This window comes from Giraffa tippelskirchi, chromosome 13, assembly GCF_054371585.1.
Source record: "Giraffa tippelskirchi isolate mGirTip1 chromosome 13, T2T-mGirTip1v1.2.pri, whole genome shotgun sequence".
Classification (NCBI taxonomy): domain Eukaryota; kingdom Metazoa; phylum Chordata; class Mammalia; order Artiodactyla; family Giraffidae; genus Giraffa; species Giraffa tippelskirchi.
Genome location: NC_137287.1, coordinates 124,067,449 through 124,085,886, shown reverse-complemented (window position 1 = coordinate 124,085,886; position 18,438 = coordinate 124,067,449). Strand labels below are relative to the sequence as shown.

General features: G+C 48.8%; 1 protein-coding gene and 1 long non-coding RNA gene across 3 annotated transcripts; one reads left to right on the top strand and one right to left on the bottom strand.

Moving 5' to 3' along the window:
* The first annotated feature begins 2,494 nt into the window (after window positions 1–2,494).
* Window positions 2,495–10,313, top strand: CBLN4 (cerebellin 4 precursor). The gene is made up of 3 exons (XM_081552259.1): window positions 2,495–3,816; window positions 6,690–6,806; window positions 9,000–10,313. The coding sequence occupies exons 1-3, from the start codon at window positions 3,526–3,528 to the stop codon at window positions 9,195–9,197; spliced, it is 606 nt and encodes a 201-aa protein (XP_081408385.1). The 5' UTR covers window positions 2,495–3,525; the 3' UTR covers window positions 9,198–10,313.
* Window positions 5,894–9,271, bottom strand: LOC145530900 (uncharacterized). Of its 2 annotated transcripts, XR_014072085.1 has the most exons (4): window positions 9,120–9,271; window positions 7,385–7,475; window positions 6,644–6,730; window positions 5,894–6,366 (listed from the first exon to the last, which is right to left on the bottom strand). It is a non-coding gene; the product is annotated as an uncharacterized LOC145530900 (long non-coding RNA). The 2 variants fall into 2 exon arrangements; XR_014072086.1 differs by lacking the exon at window positions 6,644–6,730.
* Window positions 10,314–18,438: the final 8,125 nt, after the last annotated feature.

Genomic DNA, 18,438 nt, shown 5'->3' with positions numbered 1-18,438 from the left:
TGGATTTGATCCTGTTTCTTCCTCCTGGGGATGCTGGGGCTGGAGAAGGCTTGGGGAGCAGGTGATGCTTCTGTTCCCCAAATGTTAGGAAAACATGTCCCATAGGCAGGGGATTGGATTTGGTAATGTCTTTTGGCAGGAGATGCATGGGCTTGTGTGGTATGATTTCTGGGATGTAGTTCTACTGAGGATCCTGAATGGCGAGGAACAGTAGTAGGTTACTACAACCAGCTCAAGTGAAATGAGTTTTATTACAAGGATGCAGGAGCCTCTCAAAAACTCAAGGTTGCTGGACGTCTTGTGAATAGGAGTTAACAAACTGGAGATGGTTCACTCCCTCACTCCTTCCATTTCTCAGAAGTGCGGAGAATTGGCCTCTGTCCACCAGTGTGGTCAGTCCTGTTTCTTCCAGCATGCTCGTCTGCTTAAACTTGCATATGGCCTGTGGACGGTCAGTTCAGAAGACAACAGGCCTCTCCTCTGCAGGACCCAGCGTGTACTGCAGACCATCTGTGTCCCGCTCAGATCCCAGAGAAAAGCACCAGCCCTACCTTATCGGTGGGATCAGGACACAGAAGCATAGGCTTCTGGTGCCGAACGGATTGACAGCCCTAGAACCCAGGGCCTTCCCTTGTTCAGTCACCTGCGGTGGGAACGGGAGACAAGGCTCTGATTTACGATATCAGATTGCTTCTCCAGTAGGAGTCAAAAGAAAATGCAGTATTCCGCATCTTTAGAACCCCCTAAATAGGGGACCATCTGTTAGTAAGGAACCAAGACTTTCATCTCCAGTTACCTGGGAGGCATTGCATTTAAATTTTACTGAGAGAGATTTATTTAAGCCAGTTTATATTATAAGGTGAATGACTGATACTGACATTCTCTCTGGAGGAGTCAGTCATTTCACAATCAATTTCTGAGTCCCTAATATTGTCACTGCGCTGGATTTGGGGGCTACAAAATGAGTACTTTGTAGAGAGGAAAAGAGGGAGGAAAGAAGTTTCTTTAAACCTGAGTTCTTGCAGGAAGAAAGACACCCAGAGAAGAGAAGGATGCTGGGAGAATATATTGGGGTTGGAGGGGAGACAACTTATCGGCTATTTACCACTGTTGTGGTCAACAGAGCTTTTTTTTCTCCAAGTTCTTCCAGCCTGAAATTGAACAGCCCAGGTCTCAGTTACTAAAGAGCTGTTTTGGACCAGAAAGGCAGAGCACTCCTACAGGAGGAAAAGGGGAACCAAATTAGATCCAGTTCCTGCCCTCAAAAGACAGCATCAAACGAGAAGCAGCAGCTGCCCTCTCAAAGTGCAGCCAGGGTTCAGGTGAAAAGCTCTGCTAGGCTTGGGCGGGATCAGCGACTCAACAGTTTTACAAATAGCACAGCCCCGGGGGGACCCACAGTCAGAGCTGACGCTGGCCTCACGGGAGCACACCTCGCAGGCCCCTTTGGCTCCAGGAACCTTAGTCGCCAGATTATATGGAGGTGGGGGCTGGGGAAATGCCAACTGGTAGAAGCATTTCTGATGTCAACAACTGGAGCTGCAGTGTGACGCTTGTGGCTCAACACACAGCACTCTGGAAGGACCTGGTGAGGGGACAAACCTGGAAACGCAGGTCTGACCTCTGTCTGGAGCAGCTTGAATTCAGGCCCAAGAGGCTGTTCTTTTGGGAAAGAGTAGGAAGCCATCCACCTGGGAGACATTGCTCAATAAACACCTTCAGTTTGATTAAAGACGTAGGGCCTGTCCTCTGGGACAGCTGGGCAGCTGGGAGTCGGAAAGGAATTTGGGAGGGGAGTGGTGACCCCAAAGCATCAGAGAAGTGGAGGGCCCATGGGGCCTTGGTTGGCTGAGCCCCTCCGTCTCAGAAAGGTGAGTGGCTTGGTCAAGTTCAGGCATCGGGTCACCAGATAAGACTTTCCTTCCCAGCGGGGGCTGCAGAGGAGGCTGCTAAATCGTGCCAATCAGAGGCCAAGATGGCACTGGGCAGGCACTGGGCAGGCACAGGGCGAGGGCAGCACACGGAGGGGTGAGAGGTGCAGTGTTCTCCGGAGGGGTTGGCTGTTGGAGGGCTAAGGCTCCGGAGGGCTGAGTCTTTTTGAGTTAACTCCCTTTCTCTCCTGGCCTTGCCTGGGGTGGACTGGCGATGTCGGGGGAAGGCGCACCCAGAGGCGTGTGAGGTCCCCCTTCCCAGAGCAGGAGGCCTCGGGCGCCTGCTCCCAGCGGCTCCGGCTCACCCCAAGGCTTCCCGGAGGTCTCCGGGCCCTCGGGCTTGGCGAGGCCGGCGCAGCGCTGGGCGCGGTCGGGCCGGCGGCGCGGGCCCCTGGGTCCCCAGCCGCGCGCCGCGCGAGGCCGCTGCCGCCCTTCGCTCCGCGGGCGGGGCTGGTAGCGCCGCGCTCCTCTCGGCGGCGGAGCCCCGGGCCCCCTCGGCCCCCTCCGCCAGCCCGCACGAGGAGGGGGCGAGCGGGCGCGTAAGCCGGGCGGGCGCGGGACGCGGGGCGCTGGGCGCCCGTCCCTCGCACAGGTCTCGGTGCCGCGCGCCCCCCGGGGCTGGGGGCCCTCAGACCTCGGCGGCCAGCAGAGCCGTGCGCCTCGCGTGCCGGGGGTCTGTTCCAGGCCAGGCGGGAGCTGCTCAGCTAGGGTCCCCGGCCGCCCTCCCCTTCCCGGGGGGTCGGCGGGCTGAGCGGCGAGCCCAGCCCAGCCGGCGTGCGCTCCTATAAATAGCGCGCGTGTGCCCGCCTCGCGCCCCCCGGCTGCGCGAGGACAGGGAAAGTTGTGCGCGGGGGCTCGCGGCGCGCGGCGGCGGCGGGCAAGGGCTCCGGGGCCAGCCGCCCGGCGCCGTGCAGCGGATCCCGCGGATTTTTGCCTCCGTGCTGGGGACCCGGCTGGCCGCTGCCGCCCTGGCGACTTCCGAGAGACGCCAAGCTCTGGGGAATTTTTTGACCAAGCGCGATCGAGAGTCGCTAGAGACCTGGCCATGAACACAGCCGCGCGTTCTTCCCGCTCCGGGAAACACCCTCGGCTTCTGTAATCCGTCCCCGCCGCCAGCCGGAGACGAACCGGGACGACCCTGGCCCCGGCCGGCCCCCAGCATCCCCGGGGCTTCTCCGAGCCCCCTTGGTTTTTCCTGCTGCGCGCTTCACCTGGGGGAGCTTAGGTTTGGGGTGAGGATTTCTGATCATTTTCCTCTTTGAGGGGTGAACAGGAGGGTTCGGCGATTTAGATGTCTAGGAAGACGGGTGGGTGCGGGGGTCTCAGGCAGGGCTGATCTCGGGCGGAGGAGGGCGGGGGAGGGCGTTCTGCATGAGCTCCTTAAAGGACGAAGGTAGCAGAGCCAGCGAGACAGAGCGAGGGGGGACTCTGACTTCAAACCACGGAGCTGCCGGAGGTGTGCGCGCCGCCGCCGGCGCCGCCGCGTGGTGCATCTAGCCGCCCGCACCGTCCCCAGCGCCGGGGTCCCGGGGAGGAGGCCACGCGGGCGCGCGGGAGCGCCGACCGGCTGCGGCGCCCCCCAGCCTCGCTCGCCATGGGCCCCGGGCGCCGGGCGCCGGCAGCGCTGCCGGCCCTGCTCCTGGCCCTCGCCCTGCCGGGGCTGCGCGTCTGGGCGCAGAACGACACGGAGCCCATCGTGCTGGAGGGCAAGTGCCTCGTGGTGTGCGACTCGAACCCGGCCACAGACTCCAAGGGCTCCTCTTCCTCGCCCCTGGGGATCTCGGTGCGGGCGGCCAACTCCAAGGTCGCCTTCTCAGCGGTGCGCAGCACCAACCACGAGCCGTCCGAGATGAGCAACAAGACGCGCATCATTTACTTCGACCAGGTCAGAGCCCCGGGGGCGCGGGAAGCCAGGGCTCGGGCGGCGGGAGGGGCGGCGTCCAGGCGGCTGAGCCCCGTGTCGTCTGCTCGGGCCGAGCCGCTCTGCTTGCGATGCAGGGAGCCGGGTCGGCACTGGCGTCTCCGCGCGTCCGGATCTGAAACTTCTAAGGTCTCCCCCACCCCCACCCGCCCCCACTCCCTCCCGGCCTCCGGAGAGCTGCTGAGGCGATGGGAGAGGCGCTGGCCGCGCAGAGCCTTAGGGAGAGCTCGGGACACGCTGAGCAGCAACAGGTCTGCCGGAGCTGGCGGGTCCCGGTCCTTGGGCCCCGCCATCTCTCGGCTCGAGCCTGGCGCCCGGTCTCCACTCCTCTGCGGGGGCCGCCGAGGCCGTTCTCCGGCAGGCAGGGGACTTTTCAGGGCCGAACAGATAATGTGTTCCTCCCGGAGGGAGAAGCTTCTCCCTAGAGGGAGCCCTGGGCGGGGTGGGCTGGCAGGGGTCCACACACTGCACAGACCCCGCAGGGGGCTGTGGAGGCGGCAGCGGGGGCCCCGGTCGGATCTCGCCCCGTTTTGTGCCAGGCGCGGCTGCCGCAGAAAGCCCTCCTCCGCTACTTGGAGAAAAGTTGAGAGGAGGAGAGAAGCAATGGGCAGCGGCGCTGAGCCCTTGTAGGGAAGCGCTGGGAAGCCTTTCTCCGTCCCCCGCTCCTGCCCTTTCAGGGGCCTGCGAAGTAGTGGGGCGAGAGGGCTGGGGGCTGAGGGCAGGGGACGGAGCGGCTGATGGCCACTGGAGCTCCATCTTAGCGACCGGAGCTCTGGGGTCTAGCTGCTGAGAAACCCCAGGGTATCGGCTGGGGAACGAGTCTTAAAACTGAAAACAGACTCCAGGCTGATCATTTCAACCTCTGCCGCACCCGCAGTCTTTTAAATTCCCAAGTCTTGTGTGTGGTTCACAGTGGCATGCCACATGGGCACGAGCACGGGTTAAGTGGTGCTGTAGGATGTGCCCGGGGAGGAATGGGGTGACGTTTCTCTTCCTTACTTAATTGTTACTAAGTAATGTACTCTCCAGCTGGTCAAAGACAGAGAATGCCTCTCTGGGACTTCCTATCGAAGAGCCATCATTTTAAAAGAATTAAGCAGTCCCTTTGGGTTTTGGTGCAGCATTTTTTGTCTGGATGGAAATACAGTCTAGCACGACCCCTGGTCTGTGTTTCAGGGATTAATCACTGTGGACGCCGCTGTCCTCTGTACAGTGCATTGTGTTCAGTGACCTTTCTGTCATTTAGAAGAGAAGGGTTTCCTCTCCTGTTCTGGGTGCTCATGCGTCTTAAGAGACAATAAGACAAATTTGGTAATAAATCTCGAGATGCCTGGGTGCTCTAATTACAATGTACAGTCAACATTCAGCCTTATGTGTAGTCAACACTAATCAGCTAGCTCCATTATTGCTAATGAATTATGCTACTTGTGTCTGATTCAGGGAGTCTCTGCTAAGTACCTCAAATTATTTTAAATGTGCTTAAACAAATCTTTGTAAAACCTCTGTTGGGAAGTATTGCATAGCTGGTGAGTTGTTGCTGAAAGACCATTGATCATAGGGTCAGATAAAGAAATCTGATGCTTACTTGGAAAAAGGAGTAATCTCAGAATAAAATGATATACACATACACATTTTAAGTTGGGGGTTGAGCCTGGTACATCTACCTGACTGTCACTATATTCTGATGTGTTGCTCACAGGTAATAGTATGTCTAGGGAATTATGCAAAGGGCTTATTAGCGTGAATGTAGTGTTTAAAAGAAATAGTAGCTGATTGCCACTGATATGGGGGAAATGTATTTTTGTAAGGACATCTGATTTTTTTGAATGCCACTTCTAGATTTATTTCTTGGAGAGAAATGGAAGAAATCCTAGTTATATCCTGCCTGCTACCTCCACCCCCAATACGCACACACACACACATTCTCTCACTCTTTGTCATATGTGGCATTTAGTTTTAGAGGTCATCTATTGAAATGCAGAGCTAATTTCATAATCAGTAGAACTAAGCTGAACATCTCGGAATACAGAATGCACTGTTGTTTTCTTGGGAACCAGCACTTTATTTCACTCTTCCTTTTTGTCCCTTGAACTTTTAAACAAAGAGCAGGCGATTGATCAGGGGATGGACAGTGACTAACACTGGGGGGGACAGAGAACGGCACTTGTTTCACAGTCTCTACTTCTTGGCAGCCTGCAAAGGCTGAGTCATGGCCAAAATATTTATAGTTAAGACCTGGGTGGCATAGGAAGGGAACGCGTGGCTGTGGATCTGAGCTGAGGTTTGGCGGAGGCTCAGAGGAGGGCCAGGCATCCGCCTTACTCGGGCACCAACTGTTCAGTGTCACGGATCCAGCCGCCCGGTGGAGGGAGCGTCCAGACCTCTGTGCGCCGTGTCCAGGAGGGCCTGCAGAGAGCCGCGGACGCGATTGGCTGGCCCGGAAACGCCACCTCTGGACGTGTGAAGGCTGAGAGGGTGGGCGTGTAGACGTGGGCCTGATGCCTTCTTCTTACTCTGAAGGTAGAGCCAGAGTTTATAAGCCCCACATGTTCAGAGCCAGCTGGCCCCCCTGGAAATCGGGGCACGAATACAAAGCTCTGACTTTATTTTTTTCTTCTAACATTAAAGACGAAGAACCTTCCAACATACAAATCCATTTTCCAAGTCACTAAAGAAAAACGAATAGAACTCCATGTTTTATTTTCTGTGGTTTTTTAAAGCTAGTTTTCTTTGTTAAGAAAGAAAATAGGAAGGAAAAGAAAAGGGAAGGAAGAACACTGATTTTACTTACAGAGAGTACTGTAATAGTTGACTGTGTTTATTCTTTTTATTTGTAGATTCTAGTAAACGTGGGTAATTTTTTCACCCTGGAGTCTGTCTTTGTAGCACCCAGAAAAGGAATTTACAGTTTCAGTTTTCACGTAATTAAAGTATACCAGAGCCAAACAATACAGGTATGTCTTTTGACCTGTTCCCTCTCTACCCTGAAATGATAGTGTTTATCTATAGTGGGCTATGTATTTATGTGTTTTCATTGTAAAAATAGCCATCTTCATAGTAGTTTATTTTTAAAACATGTAATTTCCAGTAAAGCCTTCTATGAAGCATAGAAGCATATAGAAAAATACACAATTGAACTTATTACCTTAATAACAACCAGTCACTTAAAAAGCATAGTTTTTAAAGCTACTTTTCTTTGTTAAGAAAGAAAATAGGAAGGAAGGAAATAGCAAAAATTCAGTGGCACAAATCTCTTTATAAGACCTTGGTTGCTTTTAATGCATGTGCAAAAATTACCTGAATTTTTAACAACAACAAAAATAGTAAGACTATCAGAGTTTTACAAGTACCTACTAAATAAATAAAACAAATTTGCTGTCATTGTTAAAAATTATGAACTGCAGTTAACAAATAAGAGCAAGAATAAATTGCTGAAGGAACAATTATTCAATATACTTTTAAAGAAAGGATATGCTATGCTTATCTTCTAAGTAGTTTATCCTCAGTAACTCTAAAATTAGTGAATTCTTACCAATCGCAGTTCCACGGTTAATATATTTTGTGCTGTGCGTTCTAAGGAACAGGCTTGAACTCACACTCAAGGACAATGATGGAGCCAATTCCTATAACATTCAAATATGCGGACACTCAGTAATACCAGTACATGTCTATGGAATTCTAGGATACTTTTTAAATCATCTGTTCAATGTTTGTATTGTATATTAGTGGTGGTGGTTTAGTTGCTAAGTTATGTATGAACTCTTGTGACCCCATGGACTGTAGCCCGCCAGGCTCCTCTGTCCATAGGGTTCTCCAGGCAAGAATACTGGAGTGGGTTGCCATTTCCTTCTCCAGGGGATCTTCCCGACCCCGGGATAGAACCCGGGTCTCCTGCATTGCAGGCGGATTCTTTACCACTGAGTCACCCTGTGCTCAGATGAATGTTAGATTACACATCTACCACTTTTACGTATCTTACTGAAAGAATAAACTGATCAGCCTCATACTTAATTTATTCAATATTAATTTTTGACATGAAAGAAATGAATATCTAGTAAACAAATTTACTCCCATGGAAAAGCTTTCCCCAAACTCCAATATTTAGAAATTTAGGTAATATTTGACACGGTATAATCAAAATTTTACTATGGAGGGAAGGTAATAAATTTGATTTGATTTGTTGCTAATTATCCATCATTAAAATCTTCAGCGGTAGTAGTGATTATTATTTTTAATGCACATTTCTTATCAGGGAAAACACAAGAAGAAATCACAGTGGACACTCATATTCTATCATTTCAGCTGATGTTTAGCACATGCATGTCTCAGCTGTACAGTAAACCTGCAGAGATATTAGTAGAACCTTGCTGTCCCCAAGTTTCTCCGAGCAAAGGGCATGGGGTCATTTTTACTAATGTACTGGGAAGCCACAGGCGTGTGTCATTACGGAAAACTTGCTGTTGAATATGAGAGAGAAATAAAGTAGTAGGCCTGACTTATGTCCTGAAGGGAAGTCAGGTTTCACATGGCTAGACTTTTCTCTATGGATGGTGATCTTCTGTGAGCATTTAAGGAAATTTTTGTGGGAGAAATTAATTTTTTTTTTCAAGTTAAAAAGATCAGCTCAGTAAGATCATACTAAGACTTGCCACCACAGTTTGCTAATTTGAAAGGAAACGGATGTATTTACTGAACATCAGATACTTTTCCAGGTTGATCATCTTAGACATTATTTCCCCGACCCTTGACCCTTGACCCTTGGCCCTTGTAGATGACGCTTCCTTCTTCCCCCCATCGCCCCCTCCTTTCTTTTCCTGTTTCTTTTCTTTCTATTGCAGAATAGTTGATTTGCAATATTGTTAGTTGTAGGTGAACAACATAGAGATTCAATCTTTTATAGCTCACACTCTATTTAAAGCGATTATAACGTAATGACCGGGTCTCCCTGTGCTGTACACGGACATCCTTGGCGCCTATTCATGTGCTACAGTCAGTGTTACCTCCTAATCCCCGCCCCCTGTCTTCCCTTCCCCTTTCCCTCCCCTCACTGGTAACCCTGGTTGGTTCTATAACCGTGAATCTGTTTGTTTCATTCATTCATTTGACTTTAGAGAGAGCTCTTCGGTGTTTTGTTTTGTTCCTTATAGGTTAACCTGATGTTAAACGGAAAACCAGTCATATCTGCCTTCGCCGGGGATAAAGACGTGACACGCGAGGCCGCCACGAATGGGGTCCTGCTCTACTTGGATAAGGAGGATAAGGTTTACCTGAAACTGGAGAAAGGTAACTTGGTCGGAGGCTGGCAGTACTCCACGTTCTCTGGCTTCCTGGTGTTCCCCCTGTAGGATCCGAGGTCTCCGTGATGCCCGTCCAGGGAGGGGCAGCTCGACCCTGACTTCCTGAGGATCACTTCCGCTTCACCGGATTGATGTCTTCACTGGTTTCTCATGGGCGAATATGGATTCTCTGTAAGGATACTAGGCCTGTCTGAACCAGTACCGAGCTCCACAGATTATTTTTGGGTGTGTTTCAGTGTACGCGGATTGGGACTCAGAACAGTTGATACCCATCTATGCTTAAGTGTAACAATTCAAAGCTGTCTGCAAGGTTTATTCTGAATTTAATTTCCTGGAACCACTGAATTTGTTGCAGATGTGGCATTTTATTTATTTAGTTTTCAAAGACCGGCAATCGGGTCTGAGAATTAGAGAACTCTATATATAAAGTTCTGACTTCAATCAATGATTCGTGTGATCCTGCCAAAGAATTGTGTGCTGTGTGCATATACTGGTTACACTTGTTTTTATTCCTTTGGGATTAGTTTGTTTGATTCTCTTAAGGTAATTTCTGACTTTGTGTCTTCTCGACAAATAGGGTAATGGCTTGCCCACAGATTTACCCTATGAGATCATCCACACAACTTCCCTTAAAAAAAAAAGAATGCTTCATAGTTGTATTTTAATTATATATGTGAAAGAGTCATATTTTCCAAATTATATTTTCTAATAGGAAGAATAGGTCATAAATCTAACACAGAAAAAGTTGCATATCCAAATTCTTCAGTGCTCAATCCTCAATCCTGCTCAAAACAGCTCTCCTCCACGGGAAATCTTATACTTTATTGCTCATTTTAATTAACATGATTGATAATAACCACTTTATTAAAAACCTAAGGGATTTTTTTTTTTCCTTAGACATGACTACTTTATTAACCGGAGATGGGATGCCCTTGTTTTTAATTATACCTATTTTTCAAACCTTCTGTTGTGTTTGAAGTATCATCTGGTTTTGCCTTAACTCCTAAAATTGTTTAGATTTATCTGTTCAGCTAATAGTAAATCCAAATATTCCATATCTGAACTTAGTGCAATATCTTATTTTGTCTTTTGTACAGGTCATATGAATTCATAAAACTATTTATGTCTCTGTTACAGAATAAAGATTAATATATGTTAGTTGAATTGTTTGGTCCTTTCAGTTTTGGAAATATGTATCTTACATGATTTATTCCCTCTCTCTTGCCAACCCTCTCTCCCTCCCTCCCTCACCCCTGTCCTTTCTTCCTTTCTCATTTCTTGGTCTTGGAGCTGAAGAAAAGCTTTCTGGATTTCTAGAGAATGTCCCTCAACTGGCGTAGGAAATCTTTACCATGTTTACTTGGTCCAGATTCAGGAGTTGCGAGCTTGGCAAGAGAGGATCAATGAGCTTAGTAAAATCTCCTTTCAGAATAGCTTACTGTTAGGAAGTTAAGTTTTACAAGATCCACTGAAGCATCGTGAAGGGCTCAGTGAATGAATGAGTGGTGATGCAAATAAAGATCAATATTTTCAAACAAAAGACTTGAGGAAGAGTTCTATTCAGCACTAATGGGTAAGCAGAAGCCCCATTTCTTTTCAGGAGGAACTATAACGACAGATGTCTCCTCTGGAGATTTGGCTCAATTTCCTGGTTGGTTGTCAATTAAAACAAATTTGGGTGCCCCTTTTGTAGTCTGTGGCGCTGAGGAGGCTCTTGTAGGATTCTGTGGGAGGGAACATGCCGGCAGCTCCCCCAGTATAATCGTGGTTCATCACCACGTCAAAATATTCGTTCATCACAGGAAGAGAGTCTCTTCCCGAGAAGAATTATCTGGAGATATTGGCAGTGGATCTGCAATGTTTTGCATGGCAAGTTACCCCCAGCTGGCATTCAGTCAAAAATCTTTCCTCCGCTGTGACCGTGTACCGTGGGAACAGCCTCGCACACGGGGCTTTCACCTAAACTGCACCCTCTGCGGACGTGCCTGGGCTCCCGGGACCTTCGCCACAGCTCTGTGTGCAGCGTCTGTGTCTCTACGTTGCAAAAGAGTGAACTGTGCTTGAATAAATACGCTATTAGTCACTGTTTCGGCAAAATGGCTTAAGAGTATTGGAATTTCCAAGAGATACCTATGATAAAACAGAGAAAGTTTGGTGCTTATCAAAGTAGACTGATGTAGAGTATCTATTATAAGCAGACTTGTGGCCAAGCTTTGGGGCTTGCCCTTATTTTTCTGAACATAGAAGAACACTCGGAGAAGGCAATGGCACCCCACTCCCGTACTCTTGCCTGGAAAATCCCATGGATGGAGGAGCCTGGTGGGCTGCCGTCTATGGGGTCGCACAGGGTCGGACACGACTGAAGCGACTTAGCAGCAGCAGCACACTAGCAAAGGGCTTGACTTTAATCCCTCAGGGCCCCCTGGTGGCTCAGATGGTTAAGAATCCACCTGCAATGCAGGAGACCCGGGTTTGATCTCTGGGTCGGGAAGATCCCTTGGAGGAGGGCATGGCAACTCACTCCAATATTCTTGCCTGGAGAATCCCATGGACAGAGGAGCCTGGAGGGCTACAGTCCATGGGGTCGCAAAGAGTCAGACACGCTGAAGTGATTTAGCTTGCAAGCAGGCACACAGGGCAAGCGGGGCAGTAGGGAGGGTATCAAGGTTGGAACGATAAAAGGAAGAGGATTGAGTCTGAGTGGGCCAGGTGAAAATCAGGAGGCAGTGGTGTCAGAGTATTTCCAGAAATGAAGCCAGACGCTCCTTACCTGTTCTATGACTTGAAAATACTTTTCAGAAATCGCTCGGTCCACAGAAACGGTAATTGAGCCCAGTGCTCACGTTGGCCTGTCTGCCTTCATTAATGCCAGTGCACTCCCTTCCTAGATGTTCCTTATCTCCTCTGACTGTTCCTTGATCTATTGATCAGCAAAAGCAAGCAGTTTTCTGTAGCAAGCATTTTCCCAAGATAGAATCCCAAGAAAATGAAGCTGAAGGAAAGAAGCTTGTGCATAGGATCTTCTTGATTCCACATGCTTTTGGGGGGCTCCTTGTGGTCTTGGATTCTGTTAGAGCCTGATTATCTTGTTAAAATTTTGTTTTAATTCTTTTTTCCCATTTTTGGATTTACAGCTGTTTTCCCCATTCTTTTTGGTTTCTAGATACCTGGAGAGCTGAGTGTCTTTTTCTTTAGCAAGTTACTGCTTTTCCTCTTGGAATAAATATCTTCAGCCAGCATTGTTTAAACTATCCTTATATGTGTTACATGCTTTGCTAGGTACTGAGTTTATAGAAGTGGTCACAGCTGCTCTTTGTAGAGTTCCCTAGACAGTAAACACAGCTAGAAACCTCACAAGGAGCAACAGAGGTCTAAAAGTGTTGTTCCACTTCGTCTTCTGACTGAGGGTCCTGGGCTTTACCAGTCCACCCTTACTGCTTAGACCATCTGTCTCCAGGCTGCAGGGAACGCTCCTCAGTGCTATGCGGCAGCCTGGAGGGAGAGGAGTTTGGAGGAGAAGGGATACATGTATATGCGTGGTTGAGTCCCTTCTCTGTTCACTTGAAACTATCACAACATTGTTTGTTAATCAGCTATATCCCAATACAAAATAAAAAGCTAAAATAAAAGTGTATTTCTATGGACCAATATGGCCCTTATCACAGAGGCTTCTTAGAAACCCAGGGAGGGTTTAGGCTCCCCCAGACCTGCTGAATCAGCATCTGCATCTCTAACAAGGTCTTCTGCCCCTCCCACCCCCATGGTTCACGGACACAGTAAAGTTTACGAGGCTGTATCTTCAAAGAAAACCCAAAGACCACCTGCACCAGGATAGCGTCCGGGCTTCAGACAGGTGAACCAGATCCCCAGGCGATCCTTTCAGCCTCACCCCACTCAGGGGCGGGTGTTTTCTCTGCAGTGACCCTTGCGTCCAAGCGCTTTCATGATGCTCCCTGTTCTAACGCGGGGAGCCCGGGGCAGCGAGCACGAGGCCTGCGCGCAGGCAGCCCGAGACTCCGCTCCGCGCCGAGCAGGCCGGGGCAGCGCTGCGGGCCGGGCCGTGGAAGGGCTGCGGGAAGACCACGCCTCGAGGAGCCGGGGGAGACCCGGCCTGAGACAGAGGTGAGTCACCACGAACGCGCGCCTTGTGGGGAAGGAAAAGCCTCGGTGACAGGCCCCATTTCATCAGCATTTCTCCTGAAATAAAGGTATAGTCACAGCTTGCTTTTCTTTATGGCTGAAGTGATCCTTCTCCAGCGATTATAGGGCCTGTGTCTAACTGCACTTGGCATTTGGCTTCAGAAGACAGTGTTCAGCTTAATCAAGTGTGTGTGTGTGTGTGTGTGTGTGTGTGTGTGTGTGTGTGTGTGTATGTGTGTGTGTGTGAGAGAGAGAGAGAGAATGGGGGAATATATTCAGAAGGATCAAAGATGCCAGCAATTTCCAGGAGGCTGGAAAGTACGTTTAAAATTCATCCAAGGGCAGAGGCTTTCTCAAGAAATTTTTAGTCCAATTGTTGATAGTTACTTAATGGAGGAAATGTATCATCATAGGCACTGAGCTAAGGAAGTCTTTTATTTCCCACGGGGTTACCTTGAGAACATAAATTTTGACCCTCTGACTTTCCAGGGGCTGGGGTTTTTGAGGAAACCTCCAAGGGTTTCGGTCTGCTGGTCCCTGGGAGGATGAGGGGCTCTGACAAGCAGCCGTCGTGCCTGAGAGCTGAGGGCTGTGTCTCTCTGGTTAGTTTCTTTTTCTGCTTTCATTTATTGTGTTGTCGTGTTTCAGCTTGGATGTCACGCTACAATCAATAAGGGGAAGAAAATGCAGGGTGATGAATGCAGACGGCCTCTATTTTTGCGTTACTTTCATTTCCTTCAGGACAAGAGGAAAACATGGCTTAAAATGATCTGTTGAGTGGGTTTCTTTGCTAGCCTTCCAGAGGGAAGGGAGTGAAGCAAGAGCAGGCCTGCTGCCCGTTTCTGGAAGTCAGGGGAGTCCACTGACCTGTGCGTCCAGTGAGGCTGCAGCTCCTGAAGCTGGAAACGGATTCTGGTGTGTGTGTGTGTGTGTGGAAATGGCCATCCCCTGGCAAGGATATGGCTTTATCATCTGGGCTAGGGTGTCACCACACAGAAAAGAGGGCTGTTACCTTTGGCCACGGAATTTAAGGACTGCATCTCCACTAAATCCTCAGGTCAGGAGGTAGCTTTAGACGCCAAGTGATACAACAAAGTTTTCTTCATTTTGTACTCTGCAGCCCGCTGTTTGACTGGACAGTTATGCTGTTTTCAACAGCAGTGGCCAGTCTGTGTGATTCCGCTCTCGGGCTGGGGTCAGGGGGCTTTGATCATGTTCTGAGTTTACACGAATGCACCCAGCTTCCTTGGTGAGTTGTGTACGACTCTTTTCTTCTCAGTTCCTTCGCTATTTAGAAACACATGCGGTCATGAGTGTTTCATTTAAAAATAGCTTGGCTTTCACTTTGAGTGTGACCGTTTTTTAACACCGCAGTGAAAAGGTATCATGTTTTTTCTCTCACGCCCCCCCCCGCCATGGTAAAAAACAGCACCTCCAGGCATAACAAGCATTTGGTCAAAGAAGTAATGCACGAGGATAAAAGCAAATCCAACCCAAACCTGAGAAAAAGCAAATGGTAGAATCTCTTTGCTGTCTGACACGACAATCAGGTGGGAAGGAGGGAAATGATCCTGGTTTCTGTTCAAGTGTTGTGTTTTCCCTCCTCCTCTCTGGGTGTTGAGGCCAGTTCTGTGCAGGTAAAAGGATTCTGTTGTGAAGATCCCAGCCCCTTTACATCAGCGTGACTTTCTGAACCAGGGGCGGCGTCAGAGCGTGCACTGGGCTCTGCCCTCCTGCGTCTCCGTTAGCTTGATGGGGAGGGAGATGCTGCTGGATAGTCTGCTGCCCTCTCTCCGGGGAAGGGAGAAGCCCGCATTTCAGTGATTCACGGGCGCTGTGTCCAGACTTGGAAGGAAGCCACGTCCAGCTCCCTCTGCCCAACGATTAAGCCTCAGAACCGGAGGCCCTGGGGGGCTTCAGCCTTTAGGAGCAACTTCAGAAGCACCCGGGGCTCATCTCTGGGGAGCTGGGACTTTGTCCTTTTACCCACTTGTGAGAAGATGAGACAGTATTTTATGAACATCCATAAAGGGAACTATGGGATCCATTTGCTGTTCAGTTGCTCTGCCGTGTCCGACTCGTTTGTGACCCCATGGACTGCAGCACGCCAGGCCTCCCTGTCCTTCACCATCTCCTGGAGCTTGCTCAAATTCATGTCCATTGAGTTGGTGATGCCATCCAACCATCTCATCCTCTGTTGCCCCCTTCTCCTGCCCTCAGTCTTTCCCAGCACCAGGATCTTTTCCAGTGAGTTGACTCTTCGCATCAGGTGGCGAAAGTATTGGAGCTTCAGGTTATGGAATCTGTAAGAGCCATTAAAAAGTCCTAGTTTGCAAAATTGACTTTTCTTTGATTGAACTGGTTTTTAAAAATGGAAAAATACCAGATCCTCCCTTACTACTAGAAGTTGGCACAATGCCCCGTGTTGACGTTGGCGAGAATCACAAAAGTCACCCATGATTTTCTGAGAAAGGCCGTGTTTGTTAGGAAATAAGGTAGGAGCCATCTTTTGGGGGTTGGGCACATCCATTTTCTACTGAAAAAACAATCACACCTTCTTGTGCACCTGCTTCATGCCCCATATTCTATAAATGCTGAATATGCCCTTCATTATTGCTACAAGTTGCAGACCTCTTTGTGAATGCTGCTTCACTTTCCAGGTGGAAATCCTGCAGTCTGAAAAGCAGAGTGTGGGGTTAGTGTTTGCTGAGCCCAACAATCGGAGAGCTTTGAAACAGCAACCTGCTGTACATGGCCTCCTCATTGCTTTCACTATAGTATTCTTTCGAGGTCAAGTGCTGTTAAAATGATGAAGAATGATACAGGGCTGCCCATGTACAGTTGTGAGGGTTGTACACTGCACTGTTCCAGGAGTGTGCCACATCTGTCATAGACATCATAGGATTACTTTTATATTTCCATAGTTTTCTAGCAGAAGACAGTCAACTGTCATATTCTAACAAGCATATTATGACAACCTTCTGATGGAAGTATCTTTGGTTAAAAAAAAATTCCCTTTCCTTTAAAAATAGATATGGGCAGAAATAATTTAGGAGCTTGAAATTAACATATATACAATGCTATGTATAAAACAGAAGACCAACAAGGGCCGAATGTATAGCACAAGGAACTATATTCAGTATTTTGTGTTAACTTGTTAGGGTTAAGAATCTGAAAAAGAAAAGATTCATGTATGTGTATAGCTGAATCACTTTGCTGCATACCTGAACCTAACACAACATTGTAAGTCAACAATAGTCCAATTTAAAATTTTTGTTTGATTTTTAAAAAATGGGAATAAAAATAGATATCAACAAAAAAGAAGCAAGATAAAAAAATTCCTTTGCCTACTTTGTGGAAAAGTGCCTCACAGGTTAGTGGTAGAAGAGAGAGACTTCCTTTCCTAAATCCTCTCTGTCATTTCTTATTTCTAAAGAATGTTTTGTCTCATTGCTGGGAAAGATTGAAGGCAAAAGAAGGGGTGGCAGAGGATGGGATGGCTAGATAGCATCACCAACTCAATGGACAGAATTTGAGCAAACTCTGGGAGATAGCAAAGGACAGAAGCCTGGCATGCTGCAGTCCTTAGGATGGCAAAGAGTTGGACACGACTGAACAACAACAAAGTCATCACAAAGAGGAGCCATTCCTAAACTTTCTTTTTGCCCCAAAAGTAAACATCTTAAATTGTTTGTTTTAAGGAAAGACATAGAAAAGGTTTGTATTTCTTATGGAACTTTATTTTGGTTAAAATATAAGCAGGTCATCTGTTGAGGCTTAGATATCTTGTTATAAAGAGATTTCAGTGGTTTAATGATAAACTGATTATTGTAATTATTTATTACAGTAGCAGCAGTTCCTCCAAACTCTATTTTTCCTCAAAATGTGAATTTAACTGCTGTATTTTAAATGGATAGCCAACAAGGACCGACCATATAGCACAGGAAACGGCTCAGTGTTACATGGCCGCCTGGCTGGGGGGTTTGGGGGCGGATGGATACATGCATATCACTCTGCTGTGTACCTGAAACTGTCTCAACATTGTTATTCTGTTATACTCCAATATAAAATATGTTTTTAAAATAAATGCCCCCCCAAAGTAGAGAATGTCTTTGGTTATGGGGAGTTGGGGCCTGAGGCCTGTGTACCCCTGGGTCAGTGTCAGATGATTCAGCGCCCTTCAGAACTCACCCGTTCGGAGCGCAGGTGTCTGGTCCGATCCAGTTTGTGAAAAGTCCTCAGTGACTCTCGAGTTGGAAGGGGGAGGAAACTTTCGCCATGAGAGTCAGCCCACTTCTTGTGAACTAGCGCACAGCTTCCTGAAAAGCTTAGCAGGTTAGCCATGAATCTATACATGTCGGTTTTCGAGGAAAACTGTTCCTCAAAAATCTTCTATAGCTCCAGTGTGTCTCTGCCTCTAAGACCCCGACCCCACCCCCACCCCCACCCCCACCCCCACCCCCACCCCCACCCCCACCCCCACCCCCACCCCCACCCCCAAACCGGGCTGGCTGCTGGAAACTGTCTCCCTCCGCCCATCAGGACAGTAGTTCTGAGGGCTGATAAACTGTGGGTGGGGAGAGCCGCTCCGTCACAGCTTCGAGTCGGTGGTGGCTGAGGTCCTGCAAGGTTGACAGGTGATTTCTTTTCTTCTTCTTTTTATTTATTTTTAATTGGAGTGTAATTGAGGGAGGGAAGCTGGAGCATTTTAGTTTGTCCAAATATTCTTCCGCTGCACTGGCTCGTGACCACCCGGGCAGACGCGTGCCTGGTGCAGGCGGTCCTGGCCGCGGTTCAGGTGACTGGGCGCCTGTGTTCCTGCTGTCCTGACCCATTCCTAAGCTGTGAGACTTGCCACCGGGCTTCCTGCCAACGGCACGCACATCTCCTCTTCCTGTTGCGTCTGGACTCCCAGAACTGACCTCATGAGGGGTTAAGTCACCTTGGAGAACCCACCTTCCAGAAAACATTCCCCATGGTGCATCTGAAAAGACTTCCTCATAGTCCAAGGGGAGTGTAAATCTGGTTCATGCTGTGTTGGGGGAAAGAGTTTCCTTATTGTTTGTCTTCTTCATCAGATGCTTGGCCTCTGTCACTTGGCAGAAGCTTCTGGTGAGCTAGGGAAACTTTACAGGACCTGATTCCAGCA